General features: G+C 53.5%; 1 protein-coding gene across 3 annotated transcripts; it reads right to left on the reverse strand.

The window, feature by feature from the left end:
• Positions 1–60: 60 nt before the first annotated feature.
• On the reverse strand, positions 61–15,306 carry RGL3 (ral guanine nucleotide dissociation stimulator like 3). Of its 3 annotated transcripts, none has more exons than XM_032311745.1 (19): positions 15,017–15,306; positions 14,455–14,568; positions 13,648–13,871; positions 13,466–13,519; positions 13,134–13,348; positions 7,958–8,106; positions 7,638–7,853; positions 6,843–6,946; positions 6,611–6,695; positions 5,670–5,726; positions 5,485–5,571; positions 5,249–5,281; positions 5,038–5,159; positions 4,228–4,323; positions 4,059–4,127; positions 3,881–3,974; positions 3,077–3,229; positions 2,872–2,986; positions 61–1,842 (listed from the first exon to the last, which is right to left on the reverse strand). In XM_032311745.1, exons 1-19 carry the CDS (start codon positions 15,047–15,049, stop codon positions 1,724–1,726), a joined length of 2,139 nt encoding a protein of 712 aa, XP_032167636.1. In that variant the 5' UTR covers positions 15,050–15,306; the 3' UTR covers positions 61–1,723. The 3 variants fall into 3 exon arrangements, with proteins under 3 accessions (XP_032167636.1, XP_032167622.1, XP_032167625.1); XM_032311731.1 differs by having other exon boundaries at positions 5,038–5,132; positions 15,017–15,136; XM_032311734.1 differs by lacking the exons at positions 61–1,842; positions 2,872–2,986 and having other exon boundaries at positions 3,137–3,229; positions 4,228–4,388; positions 15,017–15,136.
• Between the last annotated feature and the right edge of the window lie 143 nt (positions 15,307–15,449).

Here is a 15,449-nt window from a genome sequence, read left to right on the forward strand (position 1 = left end):
CGCCCTCTTATTTTATTTTTAAAGATTTTATTTATTTATTTGAGAGAGTGAGAGGGCATGAGAGGGGAGAAGTTCAGAGGGAAAAGCAGACTACCCAAGGAGCCTGGAGCTCAATGAGGGACTTGATTCTAGGACTCCAGGACCAAGACCTGAGCTGAAGGTAGTCGTCCAACCACCTAAGTCTGGAGATTTTTATTTTATAAGGAACGTGCTGTTCTTTTAATAATCTGGAAAGTAATTATATTTACACATGGTGAAAGCTATTTGCTTGAGCTGAGCTTCTCAAACTAGGGTAAACATCACATCTGTGGTACCTGCCTGGAGCAGGGCTGGATATTGGTGCCTGCCCTCCCTAGACTAGCCAGTCAGAACACTGCATTTCCCGCAGCACCGTGATTGGCTGGGGGTGGGCATGTGACCTAAATGGATCCAATGAGCCTCGGTCCTGGGACTTTATCCGAAGTTACTGGGAGAAAAAGAATTTACCTACATCCCATTGGTCAAGACTTAGTCACATGACTACATTTTGCCACAAGGTAGACTGGAAATGTGTTTTCTACTTTGGGTGACCAGCTAAAAATTAGGTTGTTCTGTTGCCACAGAGGGTGATTGGATTTGGTGGAGTGCGGGGTGGGGGGGGTGGAGGGTGGACAGTCTCATTCTCAGAGCAAATCAGGGCCCAGAGACAGCAACAAAATCCCAATGACAATTTTTGCCTCCCTGAATCCAATTGTGATTGAAGCTGGACCCACCAAACTTCTCATTTATACGAGCCATTAGTTTCCTTTTTTGCACATCTGCTTGGACTGGATTTTTGAACACCTGAAGCACAAAGAACCCAAAGCCCCTAGTTGACATTCGGCACAGAGAAGTTCCTCAGTGAACACATTATTGTTAGGATGGTGGTTGTTGACAGTTACGACTGTGTCGCAGTTGACCCTATGGCTCCCTTTGTCTCTGCCTTCTCCGTTTCCTCTCCTTCCCCCAGTACAGGGGGACGGTGTACCGCTCCTCTTTTGTCCCCACATCCTGTTGACTAATGGGTGATGATGGTATTTGACTCCGATCTCAATGGATTTTCATTTCTCCACTCACCCATATGTGTGGCAGAAAAGAAGGATAGTGGCCCCCAAATGCTGGGGAGTCCCAACCTCTGTGTGTGATAGGCAACCTCTGCGTGTGTGATAAGTACCCCCCCCCGCCCCACCCCCTCGCCTCTGGTCATGTCTCACCCAAACCCTTTCAGAAGGCTCTTAGATTTTTTTGTTTTTGTTTTTGGTTTTTTAATTTCTGTCATGATAGAGAACACAAGGCCTAGGCTCAGAACAGACAAGACAGACCTGTTTCATAACTTTGGCCCCTATTTTCATCCACTTCTGTCAGTTCTGATGTGTCTCTGCCAGTTACAAGATTTCTCTAGGGAAGGGTCTGCTCCCCACCCCCAGCACCCTACAAGCTTTCTATGTTTATGGGATGAAGCTTCTCACAGCCCACCCGTGAGCTCATGGCTCTGGAATAAGGATCTGGTGCCAAGAGGGTCAGAGAGAGGGTGTCCAAAGGGCTAAAATTGGAGGTGGGGGGTCATGGGGTACAGAACGCAATGGGCTTTACTGGAGAATGGGACTTCTCTAGGAGAGGAACCCTCTCCCCACTTCCATGGTAAGGGAAGATAACCCCCAACCTGCCCCTGGGGCCTGTGACCTAGAGGGAGAAGGGGGTCCCCTCAGGATGAGGAGATTGTGGTTGTGGGCCGGGCCCCCTCCTTTCGCCGCAGCACAAAGTCTCCAGGGGCAGCTGGACTCATTGCATAGAAGACATTGGCATTGTCAGGAATCAGGAGCTCTGGCCAGGGCAGACATGATGGTCAAAGGCGGGCACAACCTCATACTTTCCCCACAAAAGACCTAGGTCACCTTCTGCTATTCACCAGTCTGCTCTGCAGAACAACCTTGGGTCCCTTCAGCCAGCGCTTAAGCCAACCTAATTCTCCTCTCATTCAGAACCCGGACAACCTCCCACACAAAGCCTGCACAACCTCATGTCTCTCCCTCCTCGCGCCTGGGCAACCTCCTGCTATTTCCCTCTGGAGTCTAGACAAGCACACTGCAAGGTGGGACAAACTCGGGTCACCCATCCCAAACGACTTCCTGCTCATTCATCCTTCCCCCCAGCCAAGTTCATGCTGCTCTCAACATGAACTTGGACAACTTGACTTCCTACATCCCCCTTGTAAAATCTGTGGCCCTCACTCTTGATAGCCAAAGCCAATAGCCTTCTATGTTCCTTCCTAAAATCCAACCAACCCCATGTCATGTCCTTTAGCGTGTCGCTCTTGCCTCTCCTTCTTGAGAACTGGGAGACCTTCTACCTGTGTCTGTATTGAACAACATCGTGCTCCCCTACCCTGAATTTCAATACCATGTGGCCCTCCCCCATGGCAAATTCAGATAACTTCAGGATCCCCTTGCTGAGCTGGAGCAAGCTCATTTCCTCACAGATTCAAGCCTAGACCCTCTTTAGACTCCTACCCCACCAGGCCGAGCCTGAATGACCTCATGATCCTACAAATTGAAGCCAAGACAACCTCCTTTCCTCCCTCTCCCATTTGACCTTGAACAACCTCACTTCCCCACAAATCCTAAGAAGACACCTTTAGTGCTCCTCTCGCTCACACAGCAAAGGCAACCGCAGGACCCTGCAAAATCGAGGCACCAATAACACTTCCTCTTACCCCCACCCTGTTTCATCTTACCCCTACTCTGTGGCAGAGCCACCTCCTGGCCCTGTTAGTCCAACCTTGATTCTAGTCCGTCTGCTGCCCTTGGAGCTAACCCCCAGCCCAGGCTGCTCACAGTTGCTGCTCATGCTCACCCCTGTCCCCAGGAAGGACTTGGAAGAGCTGGTAGTCCCGAGCCCAGGGCTGAGCCACATTGTGCTTTTCCAGGGCTCGCTGCACCACGCTGGGGGCCTTGTCCTGACTAGTGAGCTGGGAAAAGATGGTGGGCGGTGGGGTGTGACAGCCAAGCCCCTGGGGGCAGGGCTGCCCAGCATGTTCCTGTCCCCATCCCTCCCTCACCAAGATGCTCCGATAGAGGTTCCCATGGTCATTGTCAATGCTGACACGGATGACTCGAGCCTCCGATCCTGGTTGCCCCGGTACAGAGATGTGAGAGCTGCTCAGGGGCAAAGCCAAGAGCCGCAGGGCCGGCAGGTCCAGGCTCAAGGGCAGCTGTAGGCAGTGGGAGGAGGGGGGGTTGAGTGGGGGGGGAGTTTTATGTCCCCCTACACAAGCGGGGCCTGGGGACAGGCAGTGAGGGTGCACTCACAAGCCTACATCCATGCAATCACATATGTGGGTCTGTATGTGATCCATGCATCACATACAGACCTTCGTGCCCTGTGACGAAAACAAATTTACACGTGACCCATACACATGGCACAAAGCTGCGCTTATGCACAAGAAATCCCACGTGCACAGACAGCAGCAAGAACACACACGCTTGTAATTGCTGTGCATCCACAAGTCTGTGAACAGCCCCATTCAGGGTCCCATGGATACTGTCGATATTTAAGCCCATGTGCCCCTTTAGGCATGCCAATTCCTGGGGACACGCATATCCTTGCAGAAATACTATCACACCCTGGAGCGCCCTGTGGGCGAGCTGACTTATCCAGAGCAAAGCATAAGCCAGTCCGAGAGACAGTCCCTCAGACAGAGCCTTAAGATGCACGTGGTCTCCTGGGCAGATACCCAGAGTGCTCAGCCAGGCATGTTCTTATGTACATGCCTGGCTGTGACATCCCATGTACACACACAGACACACAAACACACACAGACAGACACACACAGCCCCGCAATGCACACAGGCAGGCCTAATACCTTGGTGTTGGGGCCCTGGGGCCCTGGAGAGGCCGGGGGACTGCCAGGAGGGTCTCTGGTTCTAGGACTAGATGGGGGGGACCCTGGGGACAGACTGCAGGAGACACAGAGTCTGAGGTCAAGTGGCTGCCCTGACCTCTGACCCTGCCATGTCCAGTCCCTTCACTGGGATGCTCACCTAGGGGTGGGGGATGACGGGTCCCCAGGACTCCCAGCAGGGGATGAGCGCCTCTCTCGGGACAGCTTTCTAAAGACAGACACAAGGGACGAGGATGAGCCTGGACTGGCGCCAGGAGCAGCCTCCCACCTCTGCCCACATCACTCCCCAGGCGCACCCCAAGACTCACGCGCTGAGACGCTTGGTGGGGCTGATTCGCCGCCGGACGTGTGGGGAGCTGGGACAGGAGGCAGCAGGTGGCTCAATGACACGGGAGACCCGATAGCTGAGGAGTCAAGGTGCACGTTGGGGTGGGTTGGGGCCAGGAAGCAGCGAGGAATGAGGTGAAAGCTAGAAGCAGTTGGGAGCTGCATTATCGCTGTGTGTGAGGGGGGAGCAGCGGTGGTTGGGCACTGAATCCCGGGGTCAGGATAACAAATGGGGACATATTCTGGCATCAGGGTCTTATTAGGGATGAGACACAATGGCTTGGTTGGCAGGTCATACAGGGATTTTCAGAGTGGGATTGAGGAGTAAGATTTGGTCAAAGATAGAGTTCAAGGTCAAGTAATCATTGGGGGTCAATGATTAGGGTAATGGATTCAACAGAATGAAGAGAAACAAAAGGGATAGTTGAGTTGGATGGTTGGTTATTCCAAACTGGGGGAAAATGATCAGGCTCAGAGATTCAGACTGGGGTTACCAGTGGGGTCATAGGTCAGAGAGGGTCAGAGGGTGGGGAAGAGAACAGATGGGACAGGGGGATGGAATGGCCCCTGTACATTCAAGGCTGAAGTCAGAAAGTCAGACGGGGTCAGAGTTTGAGGTCAGAGGTGAACTGGGGGCCTCCCTGGGCTGGAAAAAAATGCAAGGTCATAGGATGGGAGTCAGGCTCAGGAGAGGGTCTGGGGAGTTGGAGAGATACATGGGGTAAGTGGGTCAAGCATGCCGTCCAGAATCAGCCAGGGTGGGGGCTGGGCCAGGCCAGGGGTGGGGTCACCTCTGCTCCTCGCTGAGCTGGCACTGGGCACGCAGGGCAGCCAGGACTGGGGCGCGGGGACTCAGGCAGTAGCTCCCACACCGTTTCTGCAGCTGCTGGATGTGGGCCAGGATCTCCCACTCCTGAGGGGGTGGCCTCTCAGAACCAGCCCCTCCCCACCCCCAACCTGTCCCCCTCCCCCACCGGCCATACCCATCCCAGTGTCACTCACCTTCCTCCTCTTCTCAAAGTTGATGAGATCCCCCTGGGGGCAAACTTTGTCTGAACTGGAGCCTCCAGAATCAAGACCCTTGAGGGTCACGGTCAGGGGCTGGGATGTGAGGAGCCCCACTGCACTAAGGGGGCTGGGGTAGGGAACGCGGGCAGGGTCAAGGGTGGGTTACAGGAGGCCCACTGTGCTGAGGGTAGGTGGTGCTAGGGTCAGGAGTCAAGGGTCAGGGGTCAGACCTCCAGCATGTCCGGCAGGGCTGTGTCCAGCATAACCAGGTCCGTGAGAAAGGTGCCAAGGTAGGGGACAGGGCCCGGGGGCAGTTTCTGTGGTCCCCAGAAGTTCAGTCACTCTCAGCGCCATCACGTACCACCCCCTTGTGTGAGGATCCTGCTTGGCCCCCATCCCAAACCACCTCACTCACTGGGGGCAGGTTTCCTGGGAGGGTGTCCTCCTCTTGGGGGCCCTCGGTGGCCTCCTCCTGGGGGAGAGGGAAGAACTGAGCAGACCCAGGTTCTCTCCAAACCTGTCCTCAGGGAAGATGCCTCAAGACCCACCACATACGCCTGTTTTGCTTTCAGCCACCACGGGCACAGCGCCTGGCACCCAGCAGCTGCTGAATTCAGAGCTCCCCGTTCCTTGACCTCTTATCCTAATCTGAGACATCCATTCACTCGCCGGTATTTACTGAGCAGCTACTCTGTGCCCAGCACTGTTCCGAGTGCTGGGGAGGCAGCAGCGAGCAAGGGACAAAAATCCTGGTCTCCCGAGCTGACTCTTAGCCAGGGAGAGACAGCAACAACCAAGCTCCTCATGTAGCAGGCACAGGTAAGGGCAATCAAGGAGCAAGCAGGGCGAGACCTGCGGAAGGCGAATGTGAAGAATGTTCTGGGCCGAAGGAACAGGCTTCACATCCCATCTGTTGTGGATTCACCCTAACAACCAGCATTAATTGCGATTCAAATCTCAATCTTGCCTACAGCAAGTCAGACTTGTTGGCAGACAATTCTGTTCTGCTTATCAAAGTCAAGTCCTAGTGTAATTTTGTTTTTTGTTTTTTGGTTTTTTGGTTTTTTACCCTTTACTCTTTGCTGTGATTCTGGCCTCAAGTGACCTTTTCCGTGTAACTTCTGGTATTTGATGAATGAATAAATAAGGCGCTCACTGAGCGTGAGCGATATTGAGGGCAGCAGAGGCAGTAAAACAAGGGGAAGGTCATTGCTGCGCAGTAGTGAAAGAACACTGAATTTTTGACATTGGCAAGTGGTGCCGAGCCCCAGGTCTCGGTTTTCCCTTTCTGGGCCTGGGATCCTTGGTGGTGGTGTGTGTGTGGGGGGGGAGGGGCGTGTCCACACCCGTCATTACCTGGGAAAGAATCTCTCTACTACTGAGGTGGTTGTTCTCATCGGAGAAAATCTGCGAAAGTTTTCTGAAAGTGGATAACCTTTCCCTGAGGGGGGTCAGGAGAGGGGTCAGGAGTCAGCGACGGGGAAGGTCAGAGCTGCGCTGGGGAGGGCGTTCCGCCTCAGCGGCAAGCCCCCTCCCCCCCTCAACTGCTGACTGCGCCCGGGCTTCCCCCTCCCCGCCACCTCTTTACCTGCTGACGGCGCCCCAGCTGCGCTTGAGCCGGTATATGGGGTTAGACTGCAGAGCGGACAGTATCGCGCGCAGCGAGGAGAAGTTGCGCAGTTCCCGGCAGCGCTGCGGGTGGGCGGGGAGCCGGTGACACCCCACGCCTGACCCCCAGCTATGATTCGCTTTTGATCGGAGACTTCTGACCCCCCAGGTCAGACCCCTAGGGACTGCCCAACAAGCTACCAGGGGTCAGCCTCTCCCCTCAGGACTCGCCCCCCTCCCCCACCTGCAGCCCCAGCCCCTCCCCCAGCTGCCCCTCCATTCCCTACCTCCCACCTTGGCTTCCTTTGTCCCCACTCCTTACTTCTCCTGGGCCCTAGACGTGCCCAAAGTATCTCTCCTGGACGCAGACCTCTCCTCCCCCGACCTGGGTATCAGCCATCTACCCCCTTCCCTTCCTCCCTGGCCACCCCCCCTCCTGGGCCCCCATTTCTTTCTCTTCAGCCTTGAGGCTGTTGACCTGCCCGCATCCAGTCTCTCTCGGACCCGCTGCCCCCTTCTCTGGGCATTGGGTCCTCCTCCAACCCAACCCCTCCTCTTCTCCCTAGAACCACCCAGTGTCCCTCAGTAGCCCTGCCCCCCACCCCGCCCTGGGCCCCTGTTAGGTTTTCCCTTAAGGGGAACCTCCTAACCCCAACCTTCCCCTCATTCCCAGCCCCTGGTCTTCTGCCTTCTGCCTCCGGTCCCCTGTCTCTCACCAGGCCTGGTCCCTACTCCCATGCCCCTCCCCCCATGTCCCCTTTCCTCGGAGGCGCACCTGGGCCACACGGATCCACTTCTCCAGCCGCTGTGCCCTCTGCGGGGCGGCCAGGCCCTGCTCTCCCAGCACGGACCCCAGCACGCAACCAATCACCATGTTGAACTGGGTCACAGTGGCGCGCACCGTGGGGGCGGTGCTCGAGGCCCCTGGACGGTCCCGCTGGGACCACACGGAGCCCAGGCACTCGCAGGTACGCACGCGTGCAAACAGCTCCTGAGTGGAGGTGGGGAGGGTGGGAGGGCGCGTGTGTGGGTAGGTGTGTAGGTTCTGTGCTCAACCGAATCTGCCCCACAACCGCGGCCCGCCCCGGTGCTCACCACGTCCAACAGCGTGAGCTGTTCGGCCAGTTCATCTACACTAAAGTCTAGGAGCTCAGGGCCTTCCCGCACGGGTCCTGCCTCCGCTTCCGCTTCAGAGCAGTCATCGGGGGAGTCTGGGCGGGGGGAGTGGACAGCTCCAGGAGGTCCTGAGGGAGTATTAGGGTTAAAAACTCTCAGGTTTGAATCCAGGACTGGCTGTGTGATCTTGGATTAGTTCCTCAGTGTCTCTGAGTCTCACTTTCCTAATCTGCAGAAGGGAAACCTCTCTGGGTATTTTTAGGGGTGTCAGAGCAATGGTAATGTTCATTTAGCGCCTATGGTGGTAATCCACCCTAGGTACCTGGTAACTGACAGTTACTCAGTTACTAGTAACTCAGTTACCCTAGGTAACTGAGCACACTAACCCAGTGAGGGAGGTACTATTATCCACCTCCCATGGATGGGGAAACTGAGGCAGAAACAGTTTGCCCTAAGGTACACTTACAGGAAATAACAGGGTGGGGATTTGAAGCCTGGTTCTTAAAGGCTAGCGTAGGAAAGAGTGGTGTTTTGGGTTTTGAATCTATACTAAAGTAAGATCTGAGGGCACCTGGGTGGCTCAGTGGGTTAAAGCCTCTGCCTTCGGCTCAGGTCATGATCCCAGAGTCCTGGGATCAAGCCCCGCATCGGGCTCTCTGCTCTGTGGGGAGCCTGCTTCCTCCTCTCTCTCTCTCTGCCTGCCTCTCTGCCTACTTGTGATCTCTGTCTGTCTAATAAAATAAATAAATAAATAAAACAAAGATCTGTCTGCCCTATTCTTGTGGTGAGAGGTGGTATATAACTTTGTAGTTAAGGGAAGGCTATAGTATCAGTCCCAAGGTCAAATCCAAACTTGTCCCCCCGGGCTTGCTATGTGAACTAAAGCAAACTCTTTAACCAGCGTGTGCCTTGATTTCTTCATCTGGATTTTTAAAAATCAGAGATCATACATACTAGACAGCCAAAAAGTACCCAATAAATAGAGATGATTTTTCTGTAGTGGGATTCTCTAGTGGCGTCCCCTAGGAGATATTTTGACATCGAAATCTGCCACAAGGGGGCCGACCTGCACAGTGAATTTGTGTGCTCAGCCTCCAAGCGTCCCTCCAAGACATTTGTGTCCTTGGAAAACCTGTTTACAATAATCTGCACCTAGAACAAAGCTATCTTTCTCATAAACACCCATTAGTTTGGCTCCAGGAATGCAAAGACTGCCAGAGTCTGGGCTCTGTTTTGTTTGGAATATATGAGTGTTATTCACCATTCTAGAAAGTGAGGTCACCAGTGTTTATGCTGCTACACCTGTGTGGCCAATTCTCTCCCCTGCATTAGCTGGTGTTTGTGGCTGTTACACTGACCGTGATGCTGTAAGAGACAAAGGCTCTGGACGACTTCGCCATGTATCCTAGTAAGACATGGCCACAAGTATAGTTTATTATTGTGTAAACTGCTTTGGCTTTCTATCTCCTTCATATTATAGTTACAGCACTATATTATTATTTTTAAATTGTCTTTGTAAGTCCACTTATCTGTCTTTCATTTCAAATTAGGACAGATGGCGTTGCAAAATACTAGCTTGAAAAAGTTGGCATTGGCAAAAAATTGCACTTAAGCTAATCGAATCTGCAGATCTTATGGCAAATAGGGGGATAGAAGAACATGCTACATGTCACCATGAGACAGCAAACAGGTAAATGGAGAAGGTGAGACACTCCTCAGGACAAATGACCCATTTTTCCCCCCTTATGACATTAAACAAAAGGCAAAGGGAGATTGTCATAGAATAAAACAGATTTAAGAAATGAAAGATCAGGGACGCCTGGGTGGCTCAGTTAGTTAAGCAGCTGCCTTCGGCTCAGGTCATGATCCCAGCATCGTGGGATCGAGTCCCACATCGGGATCCTTGCTCTGCGGGGAGCCTGCTTCTCCCTCTGACTCTGCCTACCACTCTGTCTGCCTGTGCTCGCTCTCGCTCGCTCTCTCTCTGACAAATAAATAAAATTAAAAAAAAAAAGAAATGAAAGATCAAGTGCCTACAACAGATGTTTGCATTTCAAAGAAATAACTGTAAAAAAAAAAAAAAGACAATTTAGGGCACCTGGGTGGCTCAGTTTTTAAGTGTCTGCCTTGGGCTTAGGTCATGATCCCGGGGTCCTGAGGTCAAGCACCGCATTGGGCTCCCTGCTTGGCAGGGAGCCTGCTTCTCCTTCTCCCTCTGCCTGCTGCTCCCCCTGCTTGTGCTCTCTCTCTCGCTGTGTCAAGTAAATAAATAAATAATCTTAAAAAAAAAAAAACAATTTAGGGACAATGGGGAGATTTGAATATGGACTGGGTTTTTTTGTTGTTGTTTGTTTGGTTTTGTTTGTTTTGTTTTTGAGAGATGGTAAGATGGAGAAGGGCAGAGAGAGAGATAATCTTTTTTTTTTTTAAGATTTTATTTTCTTGAGACAGAGAGAGAAAACATAAGAAGGGGAAGGGTCAGAGGGAGAAGCTGACTCCCTGCCAAGCAGGGAGCCTGATGCGGGACTCCATCCCGGGACTTCAGGATCATGACCTGAGCCGAAGGCAGTCACTTAACCAACTGAGCCACCCAGGGCCCGACAGAGAGAGAGAGAGAGAGAGAGAGAGAGAATGAATCCACACGCTGGGTGTGGAGCCTGACTTGGAACTTGGATCTCATAACCCTGAGATCATGACCTGAGCCAAAATCAAGAGTTGGACGTTTAACTGACAGAGCCACCCAGGCCCTCCAGGACTGGGTAACTTTTGATATTAAGTAATTATTACTGATTTTGTTAGAAATGATTGTACACATGAGGTTATATTAAAAATAATAATAATAAAAAAAGTCCTTCTCAGTTAAGGTGTATAGCGAAGTATTTACATGTGAAGTGACGGAAGTCGGGGATTTGTTTTCAAATCATCCTAAAAACACATTTTTGTGTCAAAAGATAAAGTATTCTTTATACTATTCTCTCTACTTTTCTCTATGTCTGCAGTTTTTCAGAGTAAAAAGTAATCCCAAAATAAAGATGTTAAAATAAAGTATATCCGGGGCACCTGGGTGAATCAGTGGGATAAAGCCTCTGCCTTTGGCTCAGGTCATGATCCCAGGGTCCTGGGATCGAGTCCCACATCGGGCTCTCTGCTCAGTGGGGAGCCTGCTTCCCCTTCTCTCTCTGCCTGCCTCTCTGCCTGTGATCTCCGTCTGTCAAATAAATAAAATCTTTAAAAAAATAAAAATTAAAAATAAAGTATATCCCAGAGCAGGATACACAGTCAGTGTGAACACCAAAAATGTGGCTAGTGTGACCAAAGAACTGAAATTTTTATTTTAAATTCAATCTCAATAACAACATGTGGTGAGCAGCCACCCCCACTGGACTGTGTAGCTCTAGTGACTTGGAATCAGCTGGTGAAATCCCATAGGCAGAGGAAGATGACACTTAAAAAACCAAGGGGGAAGACAGAGGGATAAAATATATATAAATAACGGATTTTGTCACCAGGGAAAAAGAAGTGGCTGCTACTTTGTAAAGCAGAGATGAATGCGGCCACTTTAATCTGAGGATTAAAGGATGGGGATTAGGGATTTTTTTTTTTAAGATTTTATTTGTTTATTTGACAGAGAGAGACAGAGAGGTCACAAGTAGACAGAGAGGCAGGCAGAGAGAGAGGGAGAAGCAGGCTCCCCGCCAAGGAGAGAGCCCGATGTGGGGCTCGATCCCAGGACCCTGGGATCATGACCTGGGCTGAAGGCAGAGGCTTAACCCACTGAGCCACCCAGGCGCCCCTGGGGATTAGGGATTTAGATGCTTTTGAGATCGGGATCAGGTCCAACACAGATGGATGAAAGATGATACCTTATAAGCAGGATGCAATTATTCAATCAACAAATCTTTTTTTTTTTTTAAGATTTTATTTATTTATTTGACAGACAGAGATCACAAGTAGGCAGAGAGGCAGGCAGAGAGAGAGGCAAGGAAGCAGGCTCCCACTGAGCCACCCAGGCACCCCTCAATCAACAAATCTTGATTGTTTCTGCCCCTGGGGACAGAGTCAGGGAAAAGGCCAGTGAAGGCTATGCATAAAAATAAGGCAGGCAGGGCGCCTGGGTGGCTCAGTGGGTTAAAGCCTCTGCCTTCAGCTCAGGTCATGATCCCAGGGTCCTGGGGTCGAGCCCTGCATCAGGCTCTCTGCTTGCGGGGGAGCCTACTTCCTCCTCTCTCTCTGCCTGCCTCTCTGCCTACTTGTGATCTCTGTCTGTCAAATAAATAAATAAGAATTTTTTAAAAAATAAGGCAGGCAAGGAGGCAGAGTGAAAGGCTATATTTGCTTGGAGATCAGAGAAAGGGACAAGTTGAGCAAAGACCTGAATGAAGTATGTAGATATTTTTCCCTCTCCCCAAAAGCTCTCTGCGACAGAGGTTGGCAAACTCTATGAAGGACCATATAGGGCGCCTGGGTGGTTCAGTTGTTAAGTGTCTGCCTTTGGCTCAGGTCATGATACCTTACTCTACAAAAAAATATCAGAATGGGTTCTTATGTCTTTTCACCTTAAGTGGTAGATTCTAATAAGTAAGAATCAGTGATAACAACAATGATGAAAATAACACTATTGCCAAGCCCTCAATGTTTATTTATTTACTGGTTTACTGTTGCCCTCCCTAGGAACTAGGAACCACTGTCCATTTATATGCCAAGAGCCAGTAGCTAACTATTTGTTGAATGAATAAAGAGGTCAATGAGGAAATACTATTATCTCCCCCATTTTACAGATATGGAAACAGAGGCTCAGAGAGAGAAGGGATTTATCCAAGGTCACACAGTCAGCAACTGGCAGAACTGGGATTTGAACCCAGGTCTCTTGGCTCCTGAGGTAAGCAGCAATGGAATAAATTGTAGTGAAAAACAAAGGGCACCGTGACACAATGGCAGAGTATTTTTGTAGTTAGGATGGAGGTGTAGGGGGAAGTGTTAGACAAACGCTGATATGTCCCACAAAGGGTCAATACCCCCATTACACAGGTGGGGAAACTGAGGCTCAGACATGATTAAGAATTTTGCCCAAGACTTGTCACTCTGTGAGGGCAGAAGGCCACTGGGGGACAGATGATGCAGGGAAAGGCTTGCTCCGGGACCCTATACCCCTCACCTGTCCATGCCTCAGGCTTCTCCTCCTCTTCCTGCTTTTGCTCAGCCTCCTCCAGGAAAGCTCCCAGCAGCTTCTCTGCCTCCTGGGCCTCGGGCCCTGCTGGGGCCGCCCAGCCCAGAAAGGTGCGGACACTGCCTAGGTCCGAGTGGGCAGGGGGATCCCGGAAATCCTGAGGGTGATCCCGCAGCCAGGAGCCCAGCACGGACACCACAGCCCTGGCCAGAGTGGGGGGCCTCAGAGAGGAGCCCGGAACTCTGGATCTCGGGAGCTCCTACGCCTCAGACATGACCTTGGACCTCTAGGACCCCCACCCTCACCTATGGGAGACCAACCTTAAATTCTTGTTGACACGCAGACCTCCTCCCTCTGTCTTCTTGATCTCTGTCCTGGGAAAAGCAACTCTCCCATCAGGTGAAGAGGGAGGCTGGGGGGGCTTAGGAGTAGGGAATGCCGGATCGAGTACCCTGGTGAGAGTCTGGGGGTGGGAACACGGAGGTTTCCCCTTGGTACTGACCCTGGAGGCAGGGGCGGTGGCGGTGGTGGCAGGAGAAGGCCCAGCACGCGGGCGGTGGACGCAAAGGCTCTGTGGGTGGCCAAGAAGGCAGGCACGAAGCCCGGGTCCTGCTCGAGGTCCCCAGACACCAATTCCTGCACCAGCCGCTCCAGCCTCGCCGCCCTCAGCGCCCGCACCTTGCTCGTACGGTAATGGAGGAAGGCATCCGCAGCGGGGTTGGAGGCCTGCGGGACAAGGGGGCGGCAAAGAGACACAAGGAGTGGCCCCCAGAGCACCCCTTTTTCCAATCACACCCATCGCTAAGTACAGCTCTTGCATCTGACCTTGACCATTTCTCTGAACCCCGCCTCCTGGATTCACGATTCTGCTCCATATTCAAACGACCCTCGAAATCCGCGTAGGACACGGCTCTCCCCCCAGCCCCGCCCCGTGCCCTCACTCGCTGTGCCCTCCCATGCGGTTCCCAGCTCTCCAGCCGCGCTTCGCTAGTCGCTCCCGGGCCGGGATGCCAGCCCTCCACCCCAGCCCGCTCTCACCCGGCTGCTTCTAAAGACCATCCCCCACTCCAGCTCCGCCCCACTAAACCTGGCCCACCTAGGCCCTACGGTCGGGTTTAGTCCCAGGTTCCACACTCATCAACCCCATTCACCTGGCCGCCCGCAGGAGCTTTTCCACCCTTACCAGGGCGCTTGTAAGCCCCGCCTTTCCCACCAGCCTCAGCTCCGCCCCGCGGCTGTGCCCTCGGGCGGCTTTACCTCCAGGCCCCTCCACACCGCCCCGCGCTCCACCCTCCAACCCCTGCCTCACCTGGCTGCCCCCGGGCCCTGCCCTCGGGCTCAAGCGCTGACTGAGCTGCCGACGCAGGGAGACGCTGTACACGGCTCCGTCCTCGGCCTCCTCGCCCCAGTCTTGCACCGGCGCCTGCACGCGGAGTCGGGCTCAGGGCGCCGCGGGGGGACGGGCCGCGGGACCTCGGCCCCCGCTCTCCCGCGCGGACTCAAGCCGGGTCTTCTAGCACCATTCCCCCTTCCCCGTCAGACTCAGCGAGGCTTGGGGCGGGGTCCCGGGGCCGCAGGCAGCCTCCTCCCCCGCCCTGCATGGAGTGGGATCTGGGGACGTCCCAGGGTCCAGCCTCACGGAGTCTGTCTTTGTCCCCACCCGTAGATGAGCTCAGAGACGCCCACCCCCCAACCTTAAGAGGTACCAGCCAATGCGCTGGGGCAGGGGCCGGGAGGCCCAAGGTTGGGACTCCTGGGCGGGTACGAAGGGTCCGATTTGCGGGGAGATAAGGTCCAAAAAGCAGGGACCTGGCGTTCCTGGACCTCAGGGTCGCCAGGGATGTGGGGTCCGAGACCTCTGGTCCCCTTACCAGGGCGAGCTCCTTGCCTGCTGTCCGATCCATGACCTGTGGCCGTCCGACTCCACGGCGCGGCTGAGTGAGGCGGAAAGGCCGATGGGCGTCGGGCAGTGGCTGGGCATTGGGGCCCGCGGGGCAGGGCGGGGCGACCCGGCGGTGCAGGGGCGGGGCTGGACCCGTGGCTCTCGGTTGCCCCCAGCTGGACCCCAGTGCCCAGCCCAGACCCAAGGAGGTGAGGTCCCAGCTCTCCCTACAGGTGTGTATCAATCTGTGCCCAGGAGAAAGGATCCCTCTCTCTCCCAGGGAAGGAGAGCTGTGTCTCCAGATGTGGGTGAGCTAGGGTGTGTAGCTAAGTAAGTGGGGGAGCCAGTCTGCTCCCCTGGGGAGAAGAGTACCCTGTCAAATGCCGAGGGCTGTTTCACTCCAGGTGTGGGAGTAGTTCTTA

The sequence above is a fragment of the Mustela erminea genome, chromosome 1 (genome assembly GCF_009829155.1).
Source record: "Mustela erminea isolate mMusErm1 chromosome 1, mMusErm1.Pri, whole genome shotgun sequence".
Taxonomy (NCBI): domain Eukaryota; kingdom Metazoa; phylum Chordata; class Mammalia; order Carnivora; family Mustelidae; genus Mustela; species Mustela erminea.